This window comes from Leucopleurus acutus (genome assembly GCF_964270905.1).
Source record: "Leucopleurus acutus genome assembly, chromosome: X".
Taxonomy (NCBI): domain Eukaryota; kingdom Metazoa; phylum Chordata; class Mammalia; order Artiodactyla; family Delphinidae; genus Leucopleurus; species Leucopleurus acutus.
Window position 1 is genome coordinate 117,161,990 of NC_139148.1, and position 26,417 is coordinate 117,188,406.

At 43.5% G+C, this 26,417-nt stretch overlaps 1 protein-coding gene across 4 annotated transcripts in view; it reads right to left on the minus strand.

Moving 5' to 3' along the window:
- Nucleotides 1-231: 231 nt before the first annotated feature.
- ARHGEF6 (Rac/Cdc42 guanine nucleotide exchange factor 6) overlaps nucleotides 232-26,417 on the minus strand; it is a gene marked incomplete at its 5' end in the record, with an annotated part of 119,064 nt that continues 92,878 nt past the window's right edge. For 3 of the 4 annotated variants that reach the window (XM_082865277.1, XM_082865280.1, XM_082865279.1), the window contains 13 exons: nucleotides 232-2,804; nucleotides 4,705-4,759; nucleotides 6,756-6,855; nucleotides 8,898-8,987; nucleotides 10,119-10,212; nucleotides 11,395-11,415; nucleotides 12,995-13,132; nucleotides 14,191-14,336; nucleotides 15,565-15,643; nucleotides 16,443-16,529; nucleotides 19,547-19,693; nucleotides 21,651-21,710; nucleotides 24,323-24,461. In XM_082865277.1, the coding sequence (XP_082721403.1) occupies nucleotides 2,664-2,804; nucleotides 4,705-4,759; nucleotides 6,756-6,855; nucleotides 8,898-8,987; nucleotides 10,119-10,212; nucleotides 11,395-11,415; nucleotides 12,995-13,132; nucleotides 14,191-14,336; nucleotides 15,565-15,643; nucleotides 16,443-16,529; nucleotides 19,547-19,693; nucleotides 21,651-21,710; nucleotides 24,323-24,461 (1,297 nt within the window). In that variant the 3' untranslated portion in view covers nucleotides 232-2,663. The remainder of the gene's footprint in view (nucleotides 2,805-4,704; nucleotides 4,760-6,755; nucleotides 6,856-8,897; nucleotides 8,988-10,118; nucleotides 10,213-11,394; nucleotides 11,416-12,994; nucleotides 13,133-14,190; nucleotides 14,337-15,564; nucleotides 15,644-16,442; nucleotides 16,530-19,546; nucleotides 19,694-21,650; nucleotides 21,711-24,322; nucleotides 24,462-26,417) is intronic. The other variant, XM_082865278.1, reaches the window with a different exon arrangement.

The window sequence follows — 26,417 nt, forward strand, 5'->3', positions numbered from 1 at the left end:
AAATCCTGCAAAATACAAAGAGGGATGGAAACCAAACAAGGGATACGCTTGAACAAGAAAGTGAATATCTCTTTCTCTTATACTGGAAGGAAAATGGTGAGAAGAGGTACAGACAGTTTATAGGTTGGGGGCAGGAGGAGAGGGGTGGAGAAGTTACAGAAGGTTCTCTCTCAAGAGATGTATTATCTCTTTAAAGTGGGGAACAAATATCATCTGGCCTGAGTGAAAAAGGTAGAAGCTGGTTCAGGGGCCTGATGAGCATGGATAGCTAATGAGGGAAACAGAAGAGGAAGCTGACACAACATGAGAAATCTTTCTGCACGCCAGCTAGCAAAAAAAAAAAAAAAAGAAAGAAAATGAAGAAGAAACACAGGACTTATTTTATAAAGCATTGTTATTCTTATTTATTGAAAATGTCCAGTTTAAAAGTCTTCAAAATAAAAACAAGTTAGAAAATTTGAGCTGTGTAAGAAGGGACATGACAGAAGAGGAACTGAAAGGCCTCGAAGGGCAGCAGTTTGACTACAGAGTAACAGGGACCCATTTATAGAGTACTGTAAACAACACAACTATGGAGACACTGCCGTCAGGTTAACATGGCTTCATTTCCCATATAGGATTATCGAGTGGGAGCGCGGACACCACTCTGCACGAGCTACATTACCCAGAGTACACAGGGCCTCTCATCAGAAGGGCCACATCCCCAAAACATGCATATGGACAGGTCACTTTAAAATAAAGACCTTTCAATATTTTAAGCAATCCTATATACCTTATCAACTAAAGTACTTTGTAATCACAAAAATGTTTCCTATGGATATAGTTTGCACATTTATTGCAAGCCATTGACTAACCACAGACAGGGCAGATGCTATGATCTGTGTTGCTGTTACTGTTGTTTTCCATTTGGAGATGAAGGACGGCATCTCTAAACTGTTGGGCTATAAACAGAACAACAGCCATTCCTAGCAATCTTGTTCGGTCTTCGGCTTCCAAAGACAGCTGGGTGTGGCTGGCTGAGATTGGTCTGCAGGAACAGTCCATTTCCCGTGGACGGTGTCATTTCTGCTGTGCAGCAAGCAGTCAACAGCCCCGTACCATGTAGTTATGGGAACTGAGACCCACCCTGTACTAGAAAGGAAAAGGGCTTAACAAGCTGGGGAGTTCAAGCTTCAAGTTTGGTTCCTAAACAACATTCACAAAACCCACATGTATAGGCACCCATCAAATGTATGTGGGAGACAACTTTGCTCAGTCCACTGGTCCTTGGCCTCTCTTTCCAGCGATCTCCTCCACCTGGCCAAACTTCCCGTCTTTGGGACAGACAGGGGCAGGTTGCACTGCTCTGTCCTACAGCCCCAGGCCAACTTTCAACTGTGCTGAATTTGGATGTGTGTTGCCCTCCTGTGACCCTCTTCTAAACCTGGCTTATCACAGTTCTAATTTCCCAGATGCTTACAAAGGCGAGGGTTTGATTCAACAAGCAACTTGAGTCAACCAGTTCCAAATAATCAGCTTCACTAGTAGCCAGCACACAGCTACTAGAGCGGCCCTTTCTTTCCGGCTATCCAAACTGGGCCAACAGCACGTTTCTGCAGATAATGCTTAGAGTCCTACTCGAAGAGGCTGGCGACTATCACAGCTTCTCACAGCATATATGGTAGAGCAATCAAGGGAATTAAAGCTGTCTGCTAGGGCACAACATCTCCTCAAGTGTGGACTGAAGGATGAGAAGTCGCAATTTGAATATGTGATGTAGAGAAAAGTAAGTGCTCACAGTCTGTATTTTTAAAAAGCAAAGCACAGACACACCAGTTGACACACCGCTTGGTATGCTTGGCTAAAAGCACTGGGGAAATAGAAAACTTACACGCAAGGCAGAAGGTTAGGGACAAAACCTACCATGCACTGACAAGAGATGGGCAACTCTGCTACTGAAGGGGAGGACTGTCCAGTGCAATTTGCTAATGGATTTGGTGTTGGCATGGGTGACCAGAGCTTCTGTCCCAGAGTTAAAATGTAAACCAACACGAAAGGAGGGAGGGCACTACGGTTTTCTTGGTCTTATAGACAAAATAGGGTAGTCATTAAAAAAAAGTGTGCATTGAGGACGGCCCAGGGAAGGGCAGCTGGATCACTGGGCAAACTGTGTTAGCCTTTCACCCTACGCCAGTTGGAGTTCCAGAAGTGTTGCCTTCAGTAAATCAGGTACTGAGGGGCTGCCAGGAACAGGAAAGCATTGGGGGAGAAAGTCAAGTTCACATTTAATAAGCCATGGCCGGCCACTTTGGGACAGCAGCCAGCCCAAAAAGAGTGACCCGAGATAATGGCTGGTAAAGAGGCACTATGAATTGAAAGCCATCTGAAGGCCATGTAAGTCATTTGCCTACATTAGCTTCCCTTTGCTTACTGAATGGAAAAGACTGGGGAGATGTTCACCCCCTCTTGCTTGGACCTCTGTTAAAAAAAATAACCAACCAACCAATAACCAAACAACAACAAACACTGAACCAAACAGAGAGAGAGAGAGAGAGAGAGAGAGAGACAGACAGACAGACACTAAGATACGAAATAAAAACCAGAGAAGTGAGCAAGCTGAGTCAGATCACTCAGCTGGACACTTCCCGATGCCCCGCGGGCACCCTCCAGCCGCACTGTGATGGTTATGGGAGAATGGAGGGCTTGCTACTGGACTCGGCCCGGATACACTCATCAGTTTGCTTCAACAGCCTCCGGACCAGCTTTTCTAGGTCCCTTCTTGATTTCAACTCTTCTTCCAGGCACTGCTTCATTCTTTTATTCTCCTATGGTGGGAAAAGGTTGGTTGGTTACCAAACAAAGGGACCCCGCCTCAGGGCCCCTCCTGCTCGGTCTCTTGGCAGCCTTCACCACTGACAACACTTTCCTGCCTCAAGTTCCTCTCCCTCAGCTTCTAAGAAAAGGCAGCCTCTTGATTGTTCTACTTCTCGCTGACCATCCCTTGAGACATAATACAAGCATTCTCTAGGGCTCTGGCCCTGGCCCTCTTCTAATTCAACACACTTTTCACTCAGTGTCTCTTCTCTTTCAACTCAAATAACTACATAGGCGCCTCCCCAGTCTCTCTGGTACTGACCTCATCTCAGCTCATGAGCACCAGGTCCACAGTCCCCAGTGCCAGCTTAGATGTGTTACAAGCACCTCGGACTCATTACGCCCTAAAGTGAACTCAGGATCTCCCCCACCCCCCCAAACTTCTCTTCCTCCTGTGGCTCTTGATTTCCGTGAAGGGCACCACCATATCAAAGTAGATACCCAACACCCCTACACTGTTGGTGGGAATGTCAGTTGGTGCAGCCACTATGGAAAACAGCGTGGATGTTCCTCAGAAAACTGAAAATAGAACTACCATATGATCCAGGGATCCCACTCCTGGACATATACCCAGACAAAACTATAATTCAAAAAGATATGTGTACCCCTATGTTCATAGCAGCAATATTCACAAGAGCCAAAACATGGAAACAACCTAAGTGTCCATCAACAGATGAATGGATAAAGAAGATGTGGTGCATATATACAATGGAATATTACTCAGCCATAGAAAAGAATGAAATAATGCCATCTGCAGCAACATGGATGCAAGTAGAGATTATCATACTAAGTGAAGTAAGTCAGAAAGAGAAAGACAAATATCATATGACATCACTTATATGTGGAATCTAAAATATGACACAAATGAACCTACCTATGAAACAGACTCACAGACATAGAGAACAAACTTGTGGTTGCCAAGGGGAGGGGGATTGAGGGAGGGAAGGACAGGGAGTTTGGGATTAGCAGATGTAAACTAGTATATATAGGATGGATAAACAACAAGGTCCTACTATATAGCACAGGGAACTATATTCAATATCCTGTAATAAATCATAATGGAAAAGAATAGGAAACAAGAATGTCTCTATGTGTATAACTGAGTCACTTTGCTGTACAGCAGAGATTGGCACCACATTGTAAACTAACTATACTTCAATTAAAAAACAAAAAAAACAAAAAACAAAGTAGATACCCAGGTAAAAAGACTCATCTTCCATCCCTGGCTCTTTCTTAATCCCCACATCATGGCGCCATTTTCCAAAGGCTCTAACTCTGCGATGTGCCTTCCTTTACATCTGTGTCCCTCCTCCGTAGCCTGAGCGGCTCTCCCTCCTCAGCTCAGGACTTTATCACGTCTCACCCTGAGTTTTATAATAACCTCCTAAGTGGTCTTCCAGCCTCTGATCTCTCTCCCTTCAATCCATCCTTTACCCTGTCACCAGGTACAGTCAGTCCTCAAACCCAAGGGAGAGTGTCCCTCACGGAGCACTGGATCAGATCTGCAGAGGAGCCCACAAATCATGATTTATGGTTCTGTTTACACTTACGTGCTCATGACTGACTTATCTTTTCTTAAATTCTGTTTGCAAAAGTCAGGGAACATGAAGTTGTAACTAAGTTTGTGATCCTATTGTAAATCCCTGAATAGGTTATATAAGCAAGTTTCAGAAATTGAAACCCAAGGCCACGTGGTAAAATCAACAAAACCCAGCTGGCTGACACAAGGGGACTAAGGATCCCCACCTCACCACCTTGTTCCTGGCCTCCTGAGGGCATCTACCAGTGCGCAGCAGGGAAGAGGGAGCAGGCCCGTTAGGATCTGAGAAAACGACTTTCGAATTTCATTACCTGTTTCAGCTCTTTGACCTCATCCTTCAAGGCATAAACAGTATCGACAAGGCTCCTAGAACACAAAGATAAAGTTCATAGATTAATAGATGGCACTGAGATATTGTTAAGTGATACTGAAGAAGAAAAGCAGCTTTATAGAAATACAGATCCTGAAAAGCGGTGGCCTTGCTGGTGAATCGGAAGAGATACTGCTATGAATGGTCCTTGTGTTTCTCATTTTTATGGGCTAACAACCAGCATCACACAAGCTCTTTCTAACACTGTGTCACCGCACGTTTTCTACACCTCCCTCCTCCTCTGCTGCTTGCTTCCCAGCTTAGGCAAGTACTAAAAAAAAAAAACAGACTAGTGTATTGTACACCTGTAACTTATATAATACAGTACATCGACTCTACTTCAATTTTTAAAAATAAATAAAAAGAAAATGGGGGGAAGGGCAAGCTGTGATAAGGCGAGAAAGTGGCATGGATACACTACCAAACGTAAAATAGCTAGCTAGTGGGAAGCAGCTGCATAGCACAGGGAGATCAGCTCGGTGCTTTGTGACCACCTAGAGGGGTGGGATAGGGAGGGTGGGGGAAGGGAGATGCAAGAGGGAGGGGATATGGGGATATATATATATGTATGGCTGATTCACTTTGTTATAAAGCAGAAACTAACACACCATTGTAAAGCAATTATACTCCAATAAAGATGTAAAAAAAAAAGAAAGAAAGAAAAGTCAAGAAAAAAAAGAGACTAGGGCTCCTCATAAGGTTTTGATTTCTCTCTTGGGGGCAGGAAGGACCGTCACCTGACATATTGTAATGAGAGGTGTCACCAGGCCCTGCGTATCCTACGCTATCTGTGCTATGGCATTGCCCTTCTCACCTATCTGACCCTACACCATCGTACATGACACAAACACAAAGTCAGGGGCATTATTTCTAAAAGATTCCATATATTCCAAAAAAGGATAAAGTGCCTTGGCAGAACTGTGGAAGAGTCATTTCCTCTCTGGCTCTCTCCCTGGACAAGGACATTGGAGATCTGGGCTCCAGTTCTGACCCTACGACTTGCCAGTCCTCTAACCTTAGGTAACCAGTTTTCTTCTCATCCTCTCTTGGTCTTATTTTCTTCACATACAAAATGGGGATAATATCACATTCCCTGAAAACCTCACAAAGTCATTGTAGGGGTTAATATAGCTATAATAATAGTAATTATAACGATCATCATTTATTGAGTAATTATCATGTGCTAGCCTTTGTACTTCTTATTCCATTTAACCTCACAAAAACTCTGAAAGTATTACTATCATACCCATTTTACAGATGAGGAAACTGAGGCACAGAGAGGTGATGGAACTTGCTCCAGGTCACACGGCTACCAAGTACCAGAATCTGGAGTTGAATCAGGGCTGTTATTCTCTTGAGCCCAAGTGCTGTACCATTTGGTCGTATCACTTCATACACCAGATGGAAAAATACATTGACGATGCCAAGCACTGTGAAACACGCTGTCCTATGCAAATTTAGGCCTGACTTCAGAAATGACTCAAGTATATACAAGTACTTAACCTGATTTTCCCCCGTTAGGTCACCCTCACTACTGTGCAAAGCTAAGTCAGGGACATAATTTCCCTGAATCTCAGTTTCCTCATCTGTAACAGTGGTGAAAGTAACGTTTATCTCCCAGGATTGCAGTAGGAGTTTAAATGAGGTCAAGTATGTGAAAATCCAGTGTCTGAGTCAATAAATGTGAGAGGCATCCCTCTGGGCAAGGGAATTGGTGCCATGGCCTTCCCAACGCCTCCAAACCCCATGTGGAGTGGTATTCTTGCGTGCCCTGAAGTCCCTTCCTGACCTCCTCTGCCTCTCCTTTCCCCTTCCCTTTGTGGCGGGCAGCCCTCCCCAGGCTCCCAACTGCACAGTCAGCCAAGAGGGCCACATTCTCAGATGAGGAGGGACTGTCCTTCCGTGCAGGCTTGGCCACAGCCACGTTGCCCTGCCAGAACCTTCTTTCCAGCCCCCAGAAAAATCAGAAAAGGTTTAGCCCGCTCTACGCACTTTTCTTCAATGATGGTCTGGCCGTTGCTTCTGGTTTCTTCAATGATGAGTTTCTCTTCCTCGGGGAGTAAGACTTGGGGAATGGAATCCTTGCGAGCACCTACAGACAAGGGCGGCAAGAGGCGAGGGAGGGAGTTTACTAGGGGAGACTATTTGTTGGGGGTTAGCTCCTTTCTACTGTGGTTTTTGAGGGGTCTTTGTTGACGGCATCCGGCTGCCTGGCGCCCCGAGAGTAGTCATCCAACATCTGCAAAGAGCCAGCCAGGGACCATTCCTCCCTGCGCGTCTCTGGGGAACGGCACGCCACACCCTGTGGGTTTTGTATTTGAGTAAAAATCATGCAGAACGTAGCACTGCACTGGGACGCAGCATGCTTGAAGGGCCTCAGAAGCATCACTCACTCCCATTTGTTCTCTTTACCGTCCTACAGGGTGAAGCAGGGTCGGTGAAGACCATTTTGATGGAGGGTAGAGGGGGCGTTGGGGAGATGATCACAACAGCAGCAAAGATGCAGGCGTCCTTACTGCTCTCCGCTCACCATCTCCAGGCTCTGGGATGGAAGAGGTGACAGAGCAGCCATGGGACCTGACCACACAGCTCTCCTGCACCTGCAACCTCCCCATCCCTTCTGGATCCTTCCTCTCAGAGCCACTGGCTTCCTCTCTTCTAAGCCAAGTTCCTTCCAGTTGTGAACACTCAGTGCCTTCACTCAACCTCCATCCCTTTCCCGAGGTGGATGTGTCTCTGCCTTCCTCGGGGCCCAGTACTTCGTAGGTGCTTAATAAGTGCATAGCAGACTGGCCAACTAACCAACCGACTGGATGCAGCGAGAAACAATAGCGGCCGCTTCTACGGGTGCAGGACTTCTGGCTGGAGAGGGATGGAGGGTGTCGGTCACCAGGATGCGAAAACGCTTACCACGTGCCAAGCACTATGCTAGACACTTTCCACACATAAGAGGGAGGCCAGGGAGGACGGGGGTGGGGGGAAATGAGACTCTTGAGGCCAGAATGCCTGCCCGCACCTCTGAGCAAATCTCCCGTCTCTGTCAGTGTGAGGACAGGAGGTGGCGGGAGGTGAGGTCGGATTTCGTATGAGGGCTGCTGCATTTGGCGTCTCCTTGCCCCCCTCTCTTTCCTCGTTTTTGCAATAAAAACTGCTCCCACTTTCTTTTCCTGACTCCTCGAACCTTGTTATCAGGGCTGGGCATGCCCAAAGCCAGAGGCAGGTTTGGTCTGAGAAGCAGAAGGTGTGACAGTCCCCCCTTCAGAGTCAAATGTGTCAACTTCCACATAGAATGCTTTCCCCATGACGACCTGAGAGACATGTTACTTTGGAAGCATCGGTCAGGGCAGTCCACTGAGGAAGCCCTGCCCACACTCAAGCCAGGGCTCAGTGGCTGTCCAGATGGAACATTATGGAGAGCTTATCTCTTACACAGATGCAAGACCCTCACACCAGCTATCCTGAATGCCCATAATAATGAAAGACCAAGGACATAAGCGACGTGACCTGGCTTTTCTAAAAGCACAAGGATGAATCAGAAAGTATTATCTCGCTTTCAGTTTGTAGCCTGAAAGTTGTTGGGGGAAATACCCTCACCTAATGGCTCCCTGATAAATTGTAGACATTCTCAAAAGGCCCTGCTAAGCAGCTACATTTCCAGATTTTCAGAGCAACTCTGAAACTTGAGTTTGGTGAAGCTCTGTTTGCTTAAATATGCAGCTGATCAAAGATAGTATTTTGACTTCCTTTCCAAATCTGCCTATAAGAAGAGATTAGCATCAGTTCACAGACACAGGAACTCTCTGGGCTCTTTAACTAGTGTTGGTGAAGGTATCTGCGTACTTCAAAGGAGAGTGACTTTAAAAAAAAATTTATTTTCATTTCTATCACCTCCAACTTTTTTACTCTTGCATCTCTCTTTGTCTCTGGGTGAAAAGAAACAGTGGGTAAACAAACCGCTTGGTAGCTAAAAGCAGCTTATCTGAAAGATGCAGCCCTGTGCCCGCCCCTCTGCTGCAAGTCACCTGCTTTACACACCCTGCAGCCCATCTGGGTTGCTTTTCTCTTTTTCTAAGAGGCAGTGAGCAGTAGCAAAGAAACATCACTCATTAGAGAAAGTGGTTTGGGGGAACCTACTTGAGCCGTGGCCTTGTTGAAGGTTGGCACTGGTACAGTAGGCTTCGATCACTTTCAGAATCTGAGCGTCCTCTTCCAGAGCAGCCGTACCTGTCAAGTGTAACGAATCGTGACTCCTCAGGGAGACACATGCCTCCGGACCCTCGAAATGATGCAGTGCACTCGGGTGCCAGGCACTGGCTTCTCTGACCAGTGGCCTTAATGAAAGGCAGGAGAAAAAGCTGACCGGCTGGCATGGTGGAGCAGAGACACATCCACCTTGGGAAAGGGATGGGGCACCAGTGAGTTCAGCACCGAGAGTGGCCTGCTCCAGAAGCCACTTGGAGTTCGAAATTGGAGGGTCCTGCCAGTGTCTCGGAGGCTACAAGGCCAGCCCTGGGCTTGGCGCTGGCCCCAGTTCTCATCCCATGCACCACACCCTTCCTCTCCATCAAATTTCAAGGCTCACTTTCTCTAGGAAGCTTTCCACCATTAATCCCACCCATTTTTTCCCAACCAGCCAGCCTAGTCACTGATTCTCCCTCTCATTCCCCCAACCCCCTCCAACTCATTCTAGAAATGACTGTTAACACGCTGCTGTGCACATCCAGGGGTGAGGTGAGGGGTAGGGGAAGCAGAAGCTAGAGTCCAGCAAAGATTTATCCAGACTGTATTTCGGACTGATACACACAGCTCTGTCACCCCTTGGTGATACATCACTTACTCCTTCATGTGTGTCCCAGAGTACCTTGTTCCCAGAGAGGCAAATGTGTGCGTCTCGATTGGCTGACCGACTTTGCAGTCTGCCTCTAAACCCAGCCCTGTTTCTATATGCCAGCAGGCTGCCTCCTTGACTAACTGAGAACATCACTGAACATTAAAATTCCAGAGGATCTCAGGCTTTGGGCCTATTTAGTCGATCTCAGTAAAGGCAAATATCTCAGGTGTTAGAAACTAAGAGGGAAGAAAAAAATGCATCCATAGCAAATGGGTCCCTTTAGTGGTTCTAAACCAGGTAGAGCCAAATGTTCAACATGAAAACTATATAGATGGTTTGTCTGCCTAAGACGACATGAAAAGCAGCAGGAGAGAGCTTATTGCAAAATCTGAGAGGTGGCGGCCAAGCCTTCCCATGCATTTTTCTTTATGTCAAAGGTGATGCTGAGAACATACTGCTCGAATCCTCTTCTTTCAAAAAATTCCTCATCCATAACCAACTTTCTAAAAGTACGAAACACATACTTTTGCGGATGACATATTCCTCCTCCGATGGCTTTCTTTCGGTCTTTCTTTTGTGAAGAAACTTCTTCATCGTTTTGGGGCTTTTACCAGATTCCTGTAAGGATAGAGGTTTCTTTATGAATTAAAAATTTCCCCAAAACACAAATTAAAAAAGCAAATGAAATTAAATAGAATGGCTCTCTCTTATTTTTGACAGTCTCACTTAGGAGGGTATCAGGATTTAATACTATACACAATAAAAATGGTTCCAATAAACTCTAAAAGGTTAAATGAAACCGAGGCAATGCTATTGTCCTCTCAATTGCCATAGAGATGGGAATAAGAATGGTGTGGGCCTACTGCAGATGCGGCTGCTTCTCCAGGAGGCCAAATGCCTTTAGGGTACCATCTGCAGAGAAAGTAATGGATGTCAATCCTAGAGAAATAACAGTATTTCCTAACTTGGTTTATATTCCCCACTGATACAGCTCTCAGGGAATGAAATAACAATTGTAACTATTAATGGGGTATGGACCGCTTTTTGAAGAGCTTCAAAACTATTTAAATAAATTCTCCTTAGCGACAGTCCCACAAAGAAGAATATCAATTTCCATTTGTGAGACAGGAAAATTAAGGCAGAGAGACTAAGTAAATTCCCTGTAGTCAGAGAGAAGAGCCAAATGAAGGATTTCCTGATAAATAATTTGGGGTTAGGCATAGCGTACCTACAGCAAGCTTAAACATACATCTATAAAGTCATATTTCTAATTAGTAGAAAAAAGAGAGATGAATTATTGGATTTGCCTTTGCCATATGAATAACCAGCAGGTCTAAAAAGGTGCTCATTAAGTACCCAAGTAAACAGTGATCATCTTATTCCAATCTCCCATGCAATGTATATACAGGATGCATGGTTAACAATCACTACCTTAAAAATAACTGCAACAAAGAATTTAATTTCTTCCACTTAGCCTCAGTGATCCACTTAGACTTGAAAACAGACAGACATGAAAAACTCACATGTGACAAAAATAACAGGAAAAATAGAAACAGCATATAAAAACCCCCACGGAAAACAGACATTTTAGAGGCATTATAAGATGACATTTTCGCACATATTTCACAAGAGCCTACTTTTCTGAAGAAAGTACTTACATGTCAGAATTGTATCTTCATATTTTAGCCACCAATTGTAACAAGGGACAAAACAAGCATAAAGGAAAGCTTCATTCATCAAAGGTTACAGCACAGCATTATATGATGTCACTGTACGCCAAAGATATCGTTCTACCCTTACCTTTAAGATATAAGACATCCTCTAAAGTGAATATGTAAAGAAAGAGAAGATGAGCGTGAGAGGTCGATGGTTATAATGACCAAATCCATTTATCAATAATTCTAAAACAACATTTGAAATGTTAGTGTTATCATAAATTACACAGAGAGAATATCATCATGTTTCCCACATTAGTTTCAGATGCAATATCATCATGCAAAAGCCCAAGGAATACAGTTCTGTGCAGAAAAACAAATGCTGAAAATAACTGAAATACACATCTCCCAGCAGAAACAAAGTGATCATGCCTTAGTTTTAATGGATTAGTTCTGTGAAGGATTAAGTCAACTTTACCCTTCAAAGCTCACCTTAATTTGAACTTAGTAACTGACAATTACAAAATATCCATCATTAAAAAGGGGACTTAGGTAACTATGAAGTGGCACTCCTGGTTTAGGTAATCAGAGGAGAGAATTGGATAACTGCAGGAATCACTGGTCAATTTCCAAAGCCAACCTGTGGGGCTGTTGCCTGGCCAAATTCTGAATAGAGGTACATAATAAAGATTCGGCTCAAGGATTATTTCTCCTATCATGTCAGGTTGAAAGGATCAAAAAATCCTCCCATATCCAAATATTGTCCTACTTTTACTGCACTAAGAACCGGAGGCAACAATTAAGTGAAACAATTAAGTGAAGCATGGTGTTTTAAATCAAAAACTCAAAATTGAGCTAAGTCTGCGCCACTCATCAAAACACACATTTGACACAAAAATATATGCTGCCTTTGCACCATAATTCTAACACGCGTCTCATAATTGTCACAGACTTAAATCTTCACTCGGTAAGACCTATTTAAAGAATAGTTACTAATATATGAGGATCTTTTCCGAAAGCTGAAATGATGAGAAACTTGTTAGGGAAAAAAAAAAAAAAAAACAAACCACCGTTTGGATGGAAAAGGTAATGCTCCACACAGTTATGGAAGATAGTGACTGACATTTCCTGACTGCCACTTCTAGACCGAAAAAAAAAAAAACCCAAAGAAAAAAAACCTTGAAATCCGCATTCTACCCAAATATCATATGTTCTCTAGGGTTGTCGCTTAAAAGCCTCTTTTTAAAAGACACTCCTTTCACTAAATTCTTTTTCTCTTTCCACTGCAGCAAATAATTCAGACTTTCATAGTTCAGACCCATGGCTTGGTCCCATAAGACTTTTACTGATTTGGTTTAAGAGATCAAAATGATTCCAAATGCAGAATTGGGACTGCTTGGTTAGCAATTCAATGCTAACGAAGTGGCATTTGTTTGAGATGTGTGTACATCATGACCTATTTATAGAATTATCATATAATCATAAAGGCAAGCCAGAGGCACTCCAGGGGGAGACCAGGGAAACTCAGGCAGTGCACAGAAACCTTGTGGATATTCAAGAAATATGTGTAGATGGACAATGCGGAAATGGAAAATTAATTTTAAAAAATCACTGAGTCTAGCAATTCGAGATTGACTGACATGTATCACCTATCATCAATGCTAGCACATGCCCACAGAACTCTTTGTAATAAGCTGCGAAATCAGCTTGTCTGAAGCATTTTATACCATATGTAGCAAAATTACCTCTTTATAACCTAGCGCTGCTGATGGTCTAAGTGGAGGCGCAGGTCGCAGACAACTTAAGCTCCACGGTTTTATAATTTGAGGAGGCTCCAAGGGTCCTCGGGGCTGTCCAGTAGAGCTAAAAGACTGGGAGAATGTCTGATGAGATGTTGGCAATCTGCCATCTGAACCCGACCCCTGGGCCACACACTGAGAGAACAGCAATAGCTTTGTTGCATCCACAGAGGCAGCCCCGGAAAGGAAAAGACGGGAAAACAAGTCTCCAGTTGGAGAACTGGCGCTTTCCAGTCAAGACTCTGGGGTCTCTAAGGAACAGCACAAAACTCACTCCACATCCCATGATCCTGCCCTCCCTCTGTCCTGGAATTTCATTCAAGTCAGGTGTTTTCTCCCCTCTAAGGGAGGAAAGTGGAGTAACAGTCAACATTTAATGAGTTTGGTCATGTGTGTGGCACTCAGTTAGGCACTTAAATAGGTTATTTCCTGAGAAGAACTTAAGACAAACTTTAGCAAAGTGAAGTAACCAGCCAGCAATTGGAAAAGCCAAGATTTGAACCCAGATCTGATGCCAAAAGCCCTTGTTCTTTCCACCACACACTGTGCTCAAAACTGGAATTTGGGCATCACAGGTTTGAGTGTTAACAGACAACACAGCACATCTTCAATCTCACTCGGCAAGTACAGTAAAATCTCATCAATTCAAATTTCGTGAACTCTAAATTTATGATAAAATGGAAGGAGACAACGCTCAAAGTTCACCCTTAAAGGTTACTGAGGGAATGTGATGCATAAATGAGATTGCATGGAGATGTTCAAGTACTCACGAAGGTAAACTATTTCCTTTGACTTAGCACATTATTAAAAAGAACGTAATGGTTGCTGATTAAAATAAATGCTGTTTATCATTAAAACATCTTAGCAGGACTTCTGGCCAGAAAAACTTTGCTAGCAGTTAGTTGAAGTACCTTAATACTGTCAGACAAAGCTGCACACCTCTAAGTCAAACTCTGTTCATTGGGATGGGTCTCCCTCCATAACAAGAAACCAGAATTAGTGAGGTTTGACTGTACTTCAAACCCTACAAATACAGACTATGCAAAGGCTAAGGGCATGCTCACCACTTCTTGTAAGTCCTCAGCAGGCAAGATTTGACAGGAGACTCAATAATCCCTGGACAGGACAGATGGAGTACTTACGGAATGAGCACTACAAGATGATGATGATGTTTTGGATAAGGAACTGCAAGAGGCGGGTCCTCTGATCAGCCTGTACAGATGCTCCAGCCAATCCTGGAAGTCTTGGTTGTTGCCGCAGTGGACCACAATTCTCTCTACTATGTTACCTGCATCACCCGATCAGGAGCATTTGGAAACAAAAGGCAAGGAGGAGCTTGAGCTTGCCTCATTCATAAACACACTTCATTGCAGCTAGGACTTGGGTGTCTATTTTCAGGCGTTTTCATACCTATGAGCTAACCCTGTTGAAACTTCTCTATCAGGAACAGATAAGCTCTGATAATAAAGTAAAGACATAAATGCTCATATCTGATTTATAAAACCATCCTGGATTTCTACCACTTACAGAATCTTGGAAGTAGTAGAAAACTTCGCGCTAAACAAACTCACAATCCAAAAATGTAAGCACAGGGTCCATCTAGTTCATAGTCTAAAATGAGAATATTGTATTGCTTTACCCAATATCAAAGATGAAGCAAGGGCTTCCCTGGTGGCGCAGTGGTTGAGAGTCTGCCTGCCGATGCAGGGGACACGGGTTCGTGCCCCGGTCCGGGAAGATCCCACATGCCGCGGAGCGGCTGGGCCCGTGAGCCATGGCCGCTGAGCCTGCACGGGCCGGAGCCTGTGCTCCGCAATGGGAGAGGCCACAACGGGGAGAGGCCCGCGTACCGCAAAAAAAAAAAAAAAAAAAAAGATGAAGCAAGATCCAAGTAAGACTGGTTCCAATCTGTGGGCCAACACCAAATCTCGGGCTCCCTATTGGGAAAGAAGGGGGTAAAGCCTGCGGCCAGCATCCCAGTGTTAGCCATCGTGTCGTGTCAGTGCAAAAAGTGCAACCATCAGGTGGATATCAAACAGGTTTGGCAAAAGGGACAAGAGGTCAAAATGTCACAGAGCATTATGGAGGTGTGGCATTTTGCTCAATTTGTGGAGAAAGTTTCATGGCTTTTCAGCACGTTTTAAAAACACACCCAAATCTTGCTAATTCATAGGCTGGTGATAAAATGGCTCCTCTTCCACCGGGGAACAGACGACAGAAGGGAGAGAAAATTACATTTACATCGGTCCATTTTGTTATTTCTTAGCTCTAACAAGTAGCTCTTATACAAGAGAAGATTGAAACTGATGGCAAAGCCGAGGCTTTTGAATGACCAGGAGGTTTCCCTGCTATCGCTGTAGACTAATTAACCCAGGAAATGGAATATGCTTTGCCATGCCCATGTAAAACTTGCTCACGGATTATATAACAGAAAATAATAGCACTTATTTATTTAAACCCCACTGCATTTCAAAAAGAATTTGAAGTAGCTACATGAAGAAGAGAAAATTACCTACCAGTGATTTCAAACGTGTAGTCATTCCCTTCAATTTCATCTAATCTAGTCACCACCATTCCTGCTATTGGTAGTTTTCCCTACCAGAAAAAGAATATCCCCATTAATTCTGTGGTTATACATGTCTCTGCTTATTTGTTAGATTTTCTGACCCTCTTAGGAATCACTGGTGAATTATGGAGAGACATATTTCTTTGGTCTGTCAATAGATAATATGTTTCCCCACTTTAAATTTTAATCAGACAAGAAAGCAAGGGGAAAATGGGGGTTGTGTTTTGCTAACACACCCTAAACCATAAGGTCAGGATTTAATCACAGTTTACTTTTCTAACACATTTTCCTGATAATCAGAAAACAAAGTAGAAACTCGAATTTCATGAAAATTAGTAATCGCTAGGCCAAGATAGGATATAGGCAACAGTAACTTACAGTACTCCGTGTTTTGGGAGCAGACTAAAGGAAGTTGAATTTCCTAAGGAGCTGAATGACTTCCATCTCAGAAACTTGAGTCACGTGATGTGACTGTAATTAGGGGCAAGTCTCAACTTTATATTTTCTCAGCAATAATGATATGATATGGGCCTGGAAAATTCTGTTGCTAATTCATCTAGTTGCAGACTTCAATTTCTATTTACACATTCATAACCTAGCTTATAACCAGAGCAGTGGACATTCAGGATAAACTCATTATGCTAACACATACGCCTCTGAGAGAAGGAACATCTGCTCTTATAAACTGTTTAATTACATGAAGGGTCAGACAGAACATTCTGTCTTTTCTGGCTGGAGCTTTTAATGCCGGAGTGGAAATATTGCATCTGGATGGAAACCTGTTTTCATTACGGGTTTTGCTATTTGCTTTATATGAAATCTACTAACCTGATAGATAAAGCCACTCATCCGAGGACTTGCAGATAACATTATCAAGACACTTGAAAATAACATGAGGTACCGCTCCTCTTTTTCCTGAAGTGGAAGGAAAAAGATTAAATGAAAAATATAAATTGCACATTTTGCTTATTAAGAAATTCTGGAATCATTTTTGTAACATAGATCTTATATAAGGCAATGAAACACAGTGATTTTTTTTTTTCAGTACATGGGCCTCTCACCACTGCGGCCTCTCCCGCTGCGGTGCACAGGCTCCGGACACGCAGGCTTAACGGCCATGGCTCACGGGCCCAGCCGCTCCGCGGCATGCGGGATCCTCCCGGACCGGGGCACGAACCCGCGTCCCCTGCATCGGCAGGCAGACTCCCAACCACTGTGCAACCAGGGAAGCCCCCACAGTGATTTTTTTTTTTTAAAAAAAGGATACCCAACTTAAAAGTACAAAACGCATTTAATTTTACTTTGAAAATGGATATAGGCCCCCAGTTTATCTGTGTCCTTCCTGTACATAAGAGTTAAATACAAACAACCATGCTTGTTTCCCAAGCATGTAAGCCTGCAAAGTCACACAGTTAATGCCTTCCTGCCCAAGGTGCAACCAGAGCACAATGTAAGTCTCAATGTTCTCAAAGTGAAAATGATTTTACTTTGAAAAGTGGCCAAATAAAGGGGTTTTCAGGTGATAGGAAATTTATTATGCCCTAACATGTATGGTAAACTCTTCCTAAAATTACCGTTAATCAATAACTACACAATAATTATTATACCCATATAAAACAAAGAAGGAAACACTTTTTAAAATTGCACTAAAGGAAATGTTACACACGAAGGCTTCTCTGAACCCCTTAAACAGACATGCAGTGAGTAGATGCCAAAGATTGCGCTGGGCTCGTGCATCCGGCCGTCTTAGCTACAATTATCCCCACGCCTGGCTCCGTCCCCTTTCTCCCGCTTGAGAAGAGCAACTTTCAAGGCTCATTTTCTAACGAGTGTTCTGCGCTCTCTCACATATTTCTCTTGCCTGGTCTCTTCTCCTGCTCTTGCTTCCCGCTGCCCCTCCTGTCTAACTGGCTCTTTCTGCTGCCTTTAGCATATGTACCTCTCCTGTCCATTTCATAAGCTTTCACTTGCCCCCTGTGGCGCCTTAGCCATAACACCCTATTTCTTGACATTTTATTGCCAAATTACTTGCTGCCTTTCTTTTCTCCCCATTGATCCCTCTCTAACTGCACCCCTGCTGCTCTCTCAAAGTCTTCAATCACTGCCTTCTAGAGAAATCCAATGGCTTCTTCCCAGTCTCCATACTCTTTGACCTCTGACCCTTCTGCAGCACTCAGCAGGCTGACCATTTTCAAATGCTCCTCCTAGAATTTCCACGACACACCACACTCCCCTGATTCTCCCTATCTTCTGCTTTGTCTTTTTTTCTTTTTTTAATCTTTTGGCCTCGCCGTGCAGCATGCGAGATCTTAGTTCCCCGACCAGGGATCGAACCCCAGCCTCCTGCACTGAAAGCGTGTAATCTTAACCACTGCACAGCCAGGGAGTCCCTGCTTCGTCTTTTTCCGGCACTGATTCATCCTTGCTTTACCCAAGAGGTTTATCCCAAAGGTATGAAAGACTGTTAGAGTCGCTGCATTAACCTTCCACAGGGTATCTGCATTTTAAATGAGATTGCTTTTCTTTTCCAATTTTTTAATTGAAGTATAGTTGATTTACAATGCTGCAAGTGTACAGCAAAGTAATTCAGATACATATTCTTTTTCAGATTCTTTTCATTTTAGGTTATTACAAGATATTGAATATAGTTCCCTGTGCTATATAGTAGGTTCTTGTTGTTTATCTATTTTATGTATAGTGGTTTGAATCTGTTAATCCCAAACTCCTAATTTATCCCTCCCCGCTTTCCCCTTTGGTAACCACAGTAAGGAATCTCTGACAGAGACCTGTCAGGGAGTAGAGGAAGATGTTTGGGGAGGGAGAAGACGATGGTAATACCCCATAATCACACCAGGTGATGTAATCAACCTTCTTGCCCTACCCCGCTCCCTTCCTAAAGACATAATCCATCTTCAGGCTCCCGTGCTTCTCTCTGGATATTTACTTCCCAAGAAGGCACATCTGTCAGGGGCATGTAAACCTCTGCCTCTAACTCTGACCTCCTACCCACATTTCTATACCGTTTCAACAGCTGCCTACAAGTCAGCTCCTCCTGGATACCCACCATCACTTGAAAGTTACCAGGTCTGAAATGACATCCGTCATTTCCTCTAGCCTCTGGCTCACCACTTCCTACAGGCTTTCCCTTCTAAACAGGTCTCATATTTGCCCCTTAAGTTTTGTTCTCTCTGCCACCACCTTCCTGGGGGGTACTTACCACTTTCCAGCCCAGATGGCCTGTCTCCAGCCCCAGCCCCTCCAGTTTAGCTGACATACACAGCTGTCAGGTTGTCACTGTCACAACGAAACACCCCTTTCGTTTCACCCCTGTTTCTCTACTACTCAGGCCTCGCATGGTTTCCTGCTGAGTCCAGCTGAAATATCCTTGGCTGACATCCGAGGTTCTTCACAACCTGCCTCTCTCGAACCCAATGAATTTGCTCTTTCACTCTGCCCAGGATGCTTCCTCTGCTCCTAATAAACTGGCTGGCTCAGTGCGCTGAAGAAAAAAGGCCACATCCCTGCTCTCTCCTGAGATAAGAATGACCTCTCCCTTACAAAATCTTCCCCCTCTCTCTTCACGGCCCCCTCCTCCAGTCCTATCTGCATACAGTCTTTTCTTGGTCTCTCCCTTCTCTGAACTTCTGTGGAATCTATTGTAGGGATGGCATGACATGGCATTGACTGTTTTGGTTTGTTTTCTAGCTGCAGCTTGGGTTTTAATCTGTCTCTAATGAGTTCTTTGAAGGCAGAGATCATGGCTGTTCTTTTCTCTTAATTGCTCCCACAGCACCAAGCAGAGGGCTGGGCAAAGAACAGGGGCTCAGTTTCTGATGCGAAAAGTCTGAGCATTTGACCTTGATGGAAGAAGAAATAAAGGAAGAAATATATAAAAGACGGAAGAAAGGGTGTTGAGATTTGAAACCTCTTACCTCACATGTTCCATACTGCACCATTACTTGCGACATAAAGATCACGTTTCCCAAGGTTTTAATATCCTCCCCTTCCCATGCCTGAATAGGTTCCGAAAGTATCTGCAACTCCAGCTGTTTTCTCTTTCTGAGATCTTGGCACTGCCCCTACAGAACCAAAGCAGAACATACTGAAACAGAGCTAAAACAAGGCTAAAGTAAGAAGCGGCTCTTGACTATCAGATTTCCGCTGAGTCCCTGTTCCTCACCACGAGTCCCATCACCTGGTCCGTTCCGGACAGACGGAAAGATTCACTGCCTTAAATCTCTAGCCTTCAGCCCCTAAACATTTTGTAAGGGAGAGCCATTTCTCATTTTGCAAAACATCAAGATAAAGTGGTAGAAGGAAGGGGGTTGCCTCTCCCTCCCCACAAGGAGCAAGGGAAGACAAGCAGCAGAATCACATCGAACAGGACCAGTAGGTTCAGATCTGCTGCTCGGTGTCTCTGCTCGCTCCAGCTCCTCTCCATCTTGCCTACCTTTGCCTAAATCGTGCTTTGTTACAAAGCAATTTTAGTTTTCTAACTCAGTTTCCAACCAAGTGACATCTTACTTTACAAAATGACTCCAAGAGTTATCGAAAAAGAAAATTAAACTCCTTCTGCCGCAGTGAATCAAACTGATCTTATAATGAAACATAGGCACTGCCCTATACTTTGTTTTGGGACCAGTAGTAGATTGCTATGAAAAAGTACTAAGCTAATTTTTATCCCTAAAAGGATTGGAAAAAGAGATACAACTGAATTTCACAAATACAAACTGAAAATACAAGCCAAGAAATAACACGTTGGGTATGACTACTATATATTTGTACAGAGTATATACTATATACATATATATCTCACTGCTTCAGAAAATGTGAAGTTATCTTAAAATAATTTAACAGTATTCACTCCAAATTGAGTATGAAAATAAGCATATGGTTAGTTATGTTCCTGTTTCCAAATGACTATCATAGTGTTTTGGGGCATGTTTTCTATAAAATCTCTGCTGCCCCTTTCAGGTAAATGGAAACTTGAGGAAATAAATTCATTGTACACATATTTTTGAGGCCTAGAATGGGAATAAGTATACTATAACCATCAAAGCAAGTTTTACAACATGTAAAATGATTAGAATGAAATATCATTTTTCAAATGAGACATTTTATACTCAATTTACATAGGAAAAAAGAGAAGGGATACAAATAATTATAAATGCCATGGGTTTCAGTGGGCTGTTCCATTAGGTTGAACCATGTCAAACTGCCAATATTCCACCATTTTTTACCTACAACAGCAATTTTAACCTGATACCTTACACTCTGGTCTTCAACTTGCTGTTTAACTGTGGACACGTCAGGTACAGATCTTTTGACAGCAATAAAAACGAGGTGATGGTGAATGTTGCACCACAACCTTACAGCAGGAATCAATAACTAAACGTTGATCCCCATCACTTGGAGTACTACAGAAATGTCTAAAATTAAGCTCAACTTCATCAATCACCCCAAATAACCTTTTCTCTCCCCCTAAAATGCCACCAAGCAGTTTTACCTCAGTGGGTTCAAGAGGACACTAAGCCATTGTGCTCGAGATTCAAGATAAAAGGTAACTTTGATAGCACTCTATATACAGCAATTGTATTTTAGTTGGGTTTCTTTTTCCTTTTAGATTTGATGAAGGATTTCTTTTTCATATGCAAAGAATAGACTCACACCCTTCGGCATAAGTAGATGAATCCGGTATTGATGCCGATCAGTGAAGGACGAGTTGCACAGACATAAGGTGAGTAACACCGGGGTAAAGACAAAGAGACAAAAGGAAACCCCCCACCTGCACAGCCATGCTTAATGTGGCAGAGACTTCAAATGAGTGCTTTACACCCTCAGCCTGGCAACCTTTCACAGGTAAGCATGATGTTTGGAAGACAACAGTAAATGAAACAATCACTGCGATACGGTCACTAGAGCTTATTGTTTCCACTCTAGAGACCTTTGCAGAAGGAAAGAAACATTACACACAAGTCACTCTTTTAGGAACAAAGCATACAAAATGGAGAGTTATAATTTTAGAGCATCACCTACCATGAGAGTTTTGAATGCTATGATGGCTTTCAGAATATCCTGGTGATCGGGATGCGTGTCCTATTAAAGGAATACATTTTAAAACAATATTAAAGGAGAACAGAGCAGTGATTGCAGGGCTTAGGGGTGGGAGGAGGGTGTGGCTGCAAAGGGATCCAAAGAAGACATTTTGAGGGATGATGGAATTGTTCTGTATCAAGACAGTAGTGGTGATAACTCGAATCTATACACATGTTAAAAGTCATAGACCTGTACCCCAAAAGAAAAAAGTCAGTTTTACCGTATGCTAACTTGAAGATTAAAAAATAAAACAGCATTTGGAATCTCAGCACCTCTAATGATTAGGTGATGAAGAAATTAAGATGGCTGGGAACACATTATATATTTGGTAACAACATACTAGGTACAGTTACCGAGGCAAGAGTTCCCATTTGCCTTTTTGCTGTTATACCGTGGATAATAAATAATAATTATGTGGGGGGGCATCATTAGGTCATGTTGTTAGTAAATGACAAGAGGTAGGGAATTGTAGAAACAGAGTGGTGGTTAGAGAGAACTCAATCCAATCTCATTTCCTACACCGCCTCCATCTTCTTTCAGCAGACTCAACATGGCAGACGGGAAAAAATTCCAGGTCTCATACCATGTGCTCCTTCTTAAGCAAGCTGATTATATTTGGTCTGCAATTCCACGGTACTCACAACCCTGAAAAGTGGACAGGTTCAAAATGGCTTTGAGGGATCCACATCTGCATAACTGTTTATGAAGGGAAAGTAGGGCTCCTTGCGGGAGATGTCCAGCTAACCTCTGGAATTCAGCTGCAGTAAAAGGAAGACGAAATCTGCTGTTTGATCAGCTTTGGGTGATAAAATACAGAGCTGAGTGGACTAAGGGTCTGACCCAAGCCAAGAGCAGCACTGCTTCTGAAAAGAAAGGTTGTACTCCTTTATAAATGTATCCTTCTGCAAATCGGCTGATCGTTGAGAAGTTCAAGTTCTACTCTGCCATGAGCCAGCAGCCATACTCAATGATCAGAAAGCTGGATAAAGTGTCTCACCAGATGGTGAACCTGTACTCAGGATACGTATTATCTGATGGTGGGAAATGAAAGGCAGCCAAAGGCAGGTGACCACCGGCACGCGGAGGAGGAGAGGAAACGGGCTCTGAGACAAGCAGGGCCAAGACAGAGGATGCAGGCAGTGGGAGCACCTGGGATTTTATTTCCTCAAATGAAGTGTCTGTTTGCACTTCAGCACTGAGCAGTTCCAGAAACTGGGGCCACGCGTTTCTGGATTTTTGTGATAAACAAGGAGGGGCAAACCACAAACGGTTCGGTGAACAGGTTTAGCTTTTGGAAAGCCATCCAGAGGTCAACACCTTCCTGCAACCTTTCTCTTTAAAGATAATCAAACCCTTTCAAACCTCAAAACCTTTCCCCAGACACAGGAAGAACAAGTAGGGTAAACGCAGCTCCCCCCCTCGGGCCCTCCTCACCCATCCCCATCCCCCATGCTCCATCACACAAGAGCGGCTCGAGAAGCTACCCCTGCTGACGGGCTTCTAATAAAGAGGGTTTGGGCTCTTGAGGCAAAAATATTCAATCCTCAGGCCTCAGTGCAAACCTGAATATTTAGAAAAGGTGATAGCTATGCTACAGCTGTTGCAAGTAAACTGTGCATTTTTAAACAAAAAATGTGAGGGGGCTTTGATGGAGATGTATGGCTGCGTAAACAGAGAAACTGAGACTGGACCCCTTTATTCATCTTTAAAGAAATACCAGAATCTTCCATTGTAATGCAGAGTCATGAAGCTGAATGACCACAGTGCTCTAGGGATAAACATTCCTGTCTATAATGAAAAATGTTCTGTACATTTCCTGACGCTGTTCTGCTTTGTTTTAGCTCCCACAAGAAAGCTGGTTCACATATCAGAGCAACAGAAGGTTTCTTGGTGGAAGATTTCTCTGTAGAACCACCATCTACAGATGAGAGGGCAGAAGCAAACCTAAGTCAACCAGTGAGCAGAGACTTGAGGAAGCAACAGGACCGGGGCTGGGAGAAGACAGGGGAGGGAGAATGATCATGAATATTTAATAGTAAAGTATGGGTATCTTTCAGTTATTAGATGAATAAGTCCTGGGGATCTAATGTACAGCATGGTGACTATAGTCGATAATACTGTACTGTATACTTCAAAGTTGCTGAAAAAAAAGAAAAGAAAAGAAAAGATCTTGAAAGTTCTCACTAAAAAAAAAGGTAGGTATGTGAGGTGATGGATGTGTTAATTAACGTGATTGTGGTCATGATTTTACAATGTATGTGTATATTAAATCATCACATTGTACACCTTTTAAAAATCACGTTGTACAACCTAAATATATACAATTTTTATTGGCCAATCATACCTCAATAAAGCTGGAAAAAATAAGTAAAAATAAGTAAAAAAAAATCTTCAGGGGGGGAAAAAAAAAAAGAATGTCCCATTCTTATTTTGCTGCATAAAGAGGAAAACTAAAAGCCCGGGAGGAGGGAAGACTGGATCAAGTAAATTTTGAAACCCAGGTTTTTTCTGAACTCCTCAGTAAGGCTAGTTTGGAGGCGGCACTGGCTGCTTCCTCCACAGCAGAGGCTCATCCTTTGTACAGGAGCTTAAAATAGCTCGCCTTCCCTTACCTCCATATGCCGTTCCAACTCTTGCAAGAGAGTAACATACTTTTCCAGTCGCATGAAAGGTTTGCTGAGACTTGTTGTTAAAATGAGGATACCTGGGCTAGATGCACCTTGATTTTCCATAAATCGTTCCAGATCATCACTGGCAAAAGAACGAATATAGTTTTGTTACTGCTTAATATTCCATGTAAAGAGTTACCAACTGAACATGATTTTCCTGTATTTCACAGCATAGAAAACCAAATAAATTTTGGATCACCAGCACAAATGCTGTCCAACGCACTTCAACTCAATTCAATCAGCATGGCGCACAGCACTGGGCTACAGCGGTGAACCAGGCACTTATGATCCCTGGCTTTATTTTCTCATCCAACACTTATTTATTGAGCACCTACTAAGTGACAGGCTCTGTTCTCTGTTGGGAATACAGCCGTGAAGAAAACCAAAACCCCTGCCCTTAAGAAGCCTGCACCCAGAGGCATGGGGCATACAATCTATCATACGACCTCAACATCAGGTTTGAAAAAATCTTTTCTTAGTCACTGCAAACATTCTAGTTATTGGCTGATGAGATGCCAAGGGCAGTAACTCACCAAGAGCTCCCTATCACCGGCTGCTCCCTATCACTGGGACACCCACTTGCAATGTGCGAGACTCAAGTCCTAAATCCAGATAGCAGCATGTTTGCATGTCTAATCACAGCCTAGGATCTGAAAACAGTGCAGCAGCCTACCCAAATAACTCGGCTTTAAAAAAAAAGAAAAGACTGTAGGGAATTCCCTGGTGGGCCAGTGGTTGGGACTCTGCACTCTCACTGCCGTGGGCCCGGGTTCAATCCCTGGTAGGGGAACTAAGATCTCACAAGCCGCGAGGTGTGGCCCAAAAAAAAAAAAAAAAAAAAAGACTGTATTAATATCTTAGGAACCATGTTGTGCAAATGTCTAAGTCTAAGCCTGGGTTTTCTCTGCCCTTCAGCACCCTCTGGACTGTCTCCTTTCCACCAATAGGATACTGAGTCCTGGGGCTGCAAGATCATTTTAGTTTATATCTCTGCAACATAGAATTAAAGAAGGAAGCCTGCCTTATCTCTTGACCCCTCTCCCTCCTTGCTCACCCACGCGTATCTAATCCGTCACAAACCTTCTTGTGCCTGTTTATTCCTTTCCATTCCCACTGCCACTGACTCAGCTCAGGCCTTCATCTCTCCGGTCTAGTTCACTGCAATAGTCCAATGGAGCCCCCAGCTTCCAGGATTTCCGGCTTGTGAAGCACCCTGCAAACCACCACTTAACTCCTGTTGCTTTCCTACTCAGGAACCTCCAATTGCCTGCAAGATCAAGTCTTAACTTTTTGGATTCCCACTGGCCCCACCAATCTTCTCATCCCTCTCCAAGAGGAACCCTCTACTACCAAATGATCTACTTATTCTCCTAGAACACATCTTCGACAGCGGTTCCCAACTGTGGCATGTTGCAAAAAGTTGTGTTGTGTTCAAAGAAACTTGCTATCAGTGAAAACCTACTAGGGGGTCTGGGGGATGTGGTGGGTTGCAGGTTACCCCTATTATAGATACTCTCCCTCTTCTTGGCTTTTGCGAGCAGGAGAGAAAAAGACATCGTTTCAGCTGTTACACAGCAACCTTGAGTCACGCAGAATCACAGGGATGTCACGGAAGATAGATCTCATCTGAGTGGTCACATCTAACCATCAAGCCTACCTGTTTTATCAGTTTTTGCAGTCTTGCTCCAGAAGCAGCCAAGGGGAGGGAAGTGCCCTGGACTTGAAATCGTAAAACAGATTCAGTGACCCTGATCAGTTACCAACCTCAGCTGACTCATTTGTAAAGCAGAGATAAAACCTACTTCCTACTAAAATTGTGAACCTTAAATATTGGGGTTTATAAGACTAAAATCTTTCATGCTAAGATCTCTGCATACATTTGTTCTTGTTTAATATTCACAACAACGTTTCAACACAGGTGTTATCTTCATTTTACAGACGAGAAACATGAGACTCAGAAAGGGTGAGTGAAAGCAAGTAAATAGCTACGTTAAGGTTCATACCCAGGTCTGTTGGAAATCACTACTGTCTGATGCTT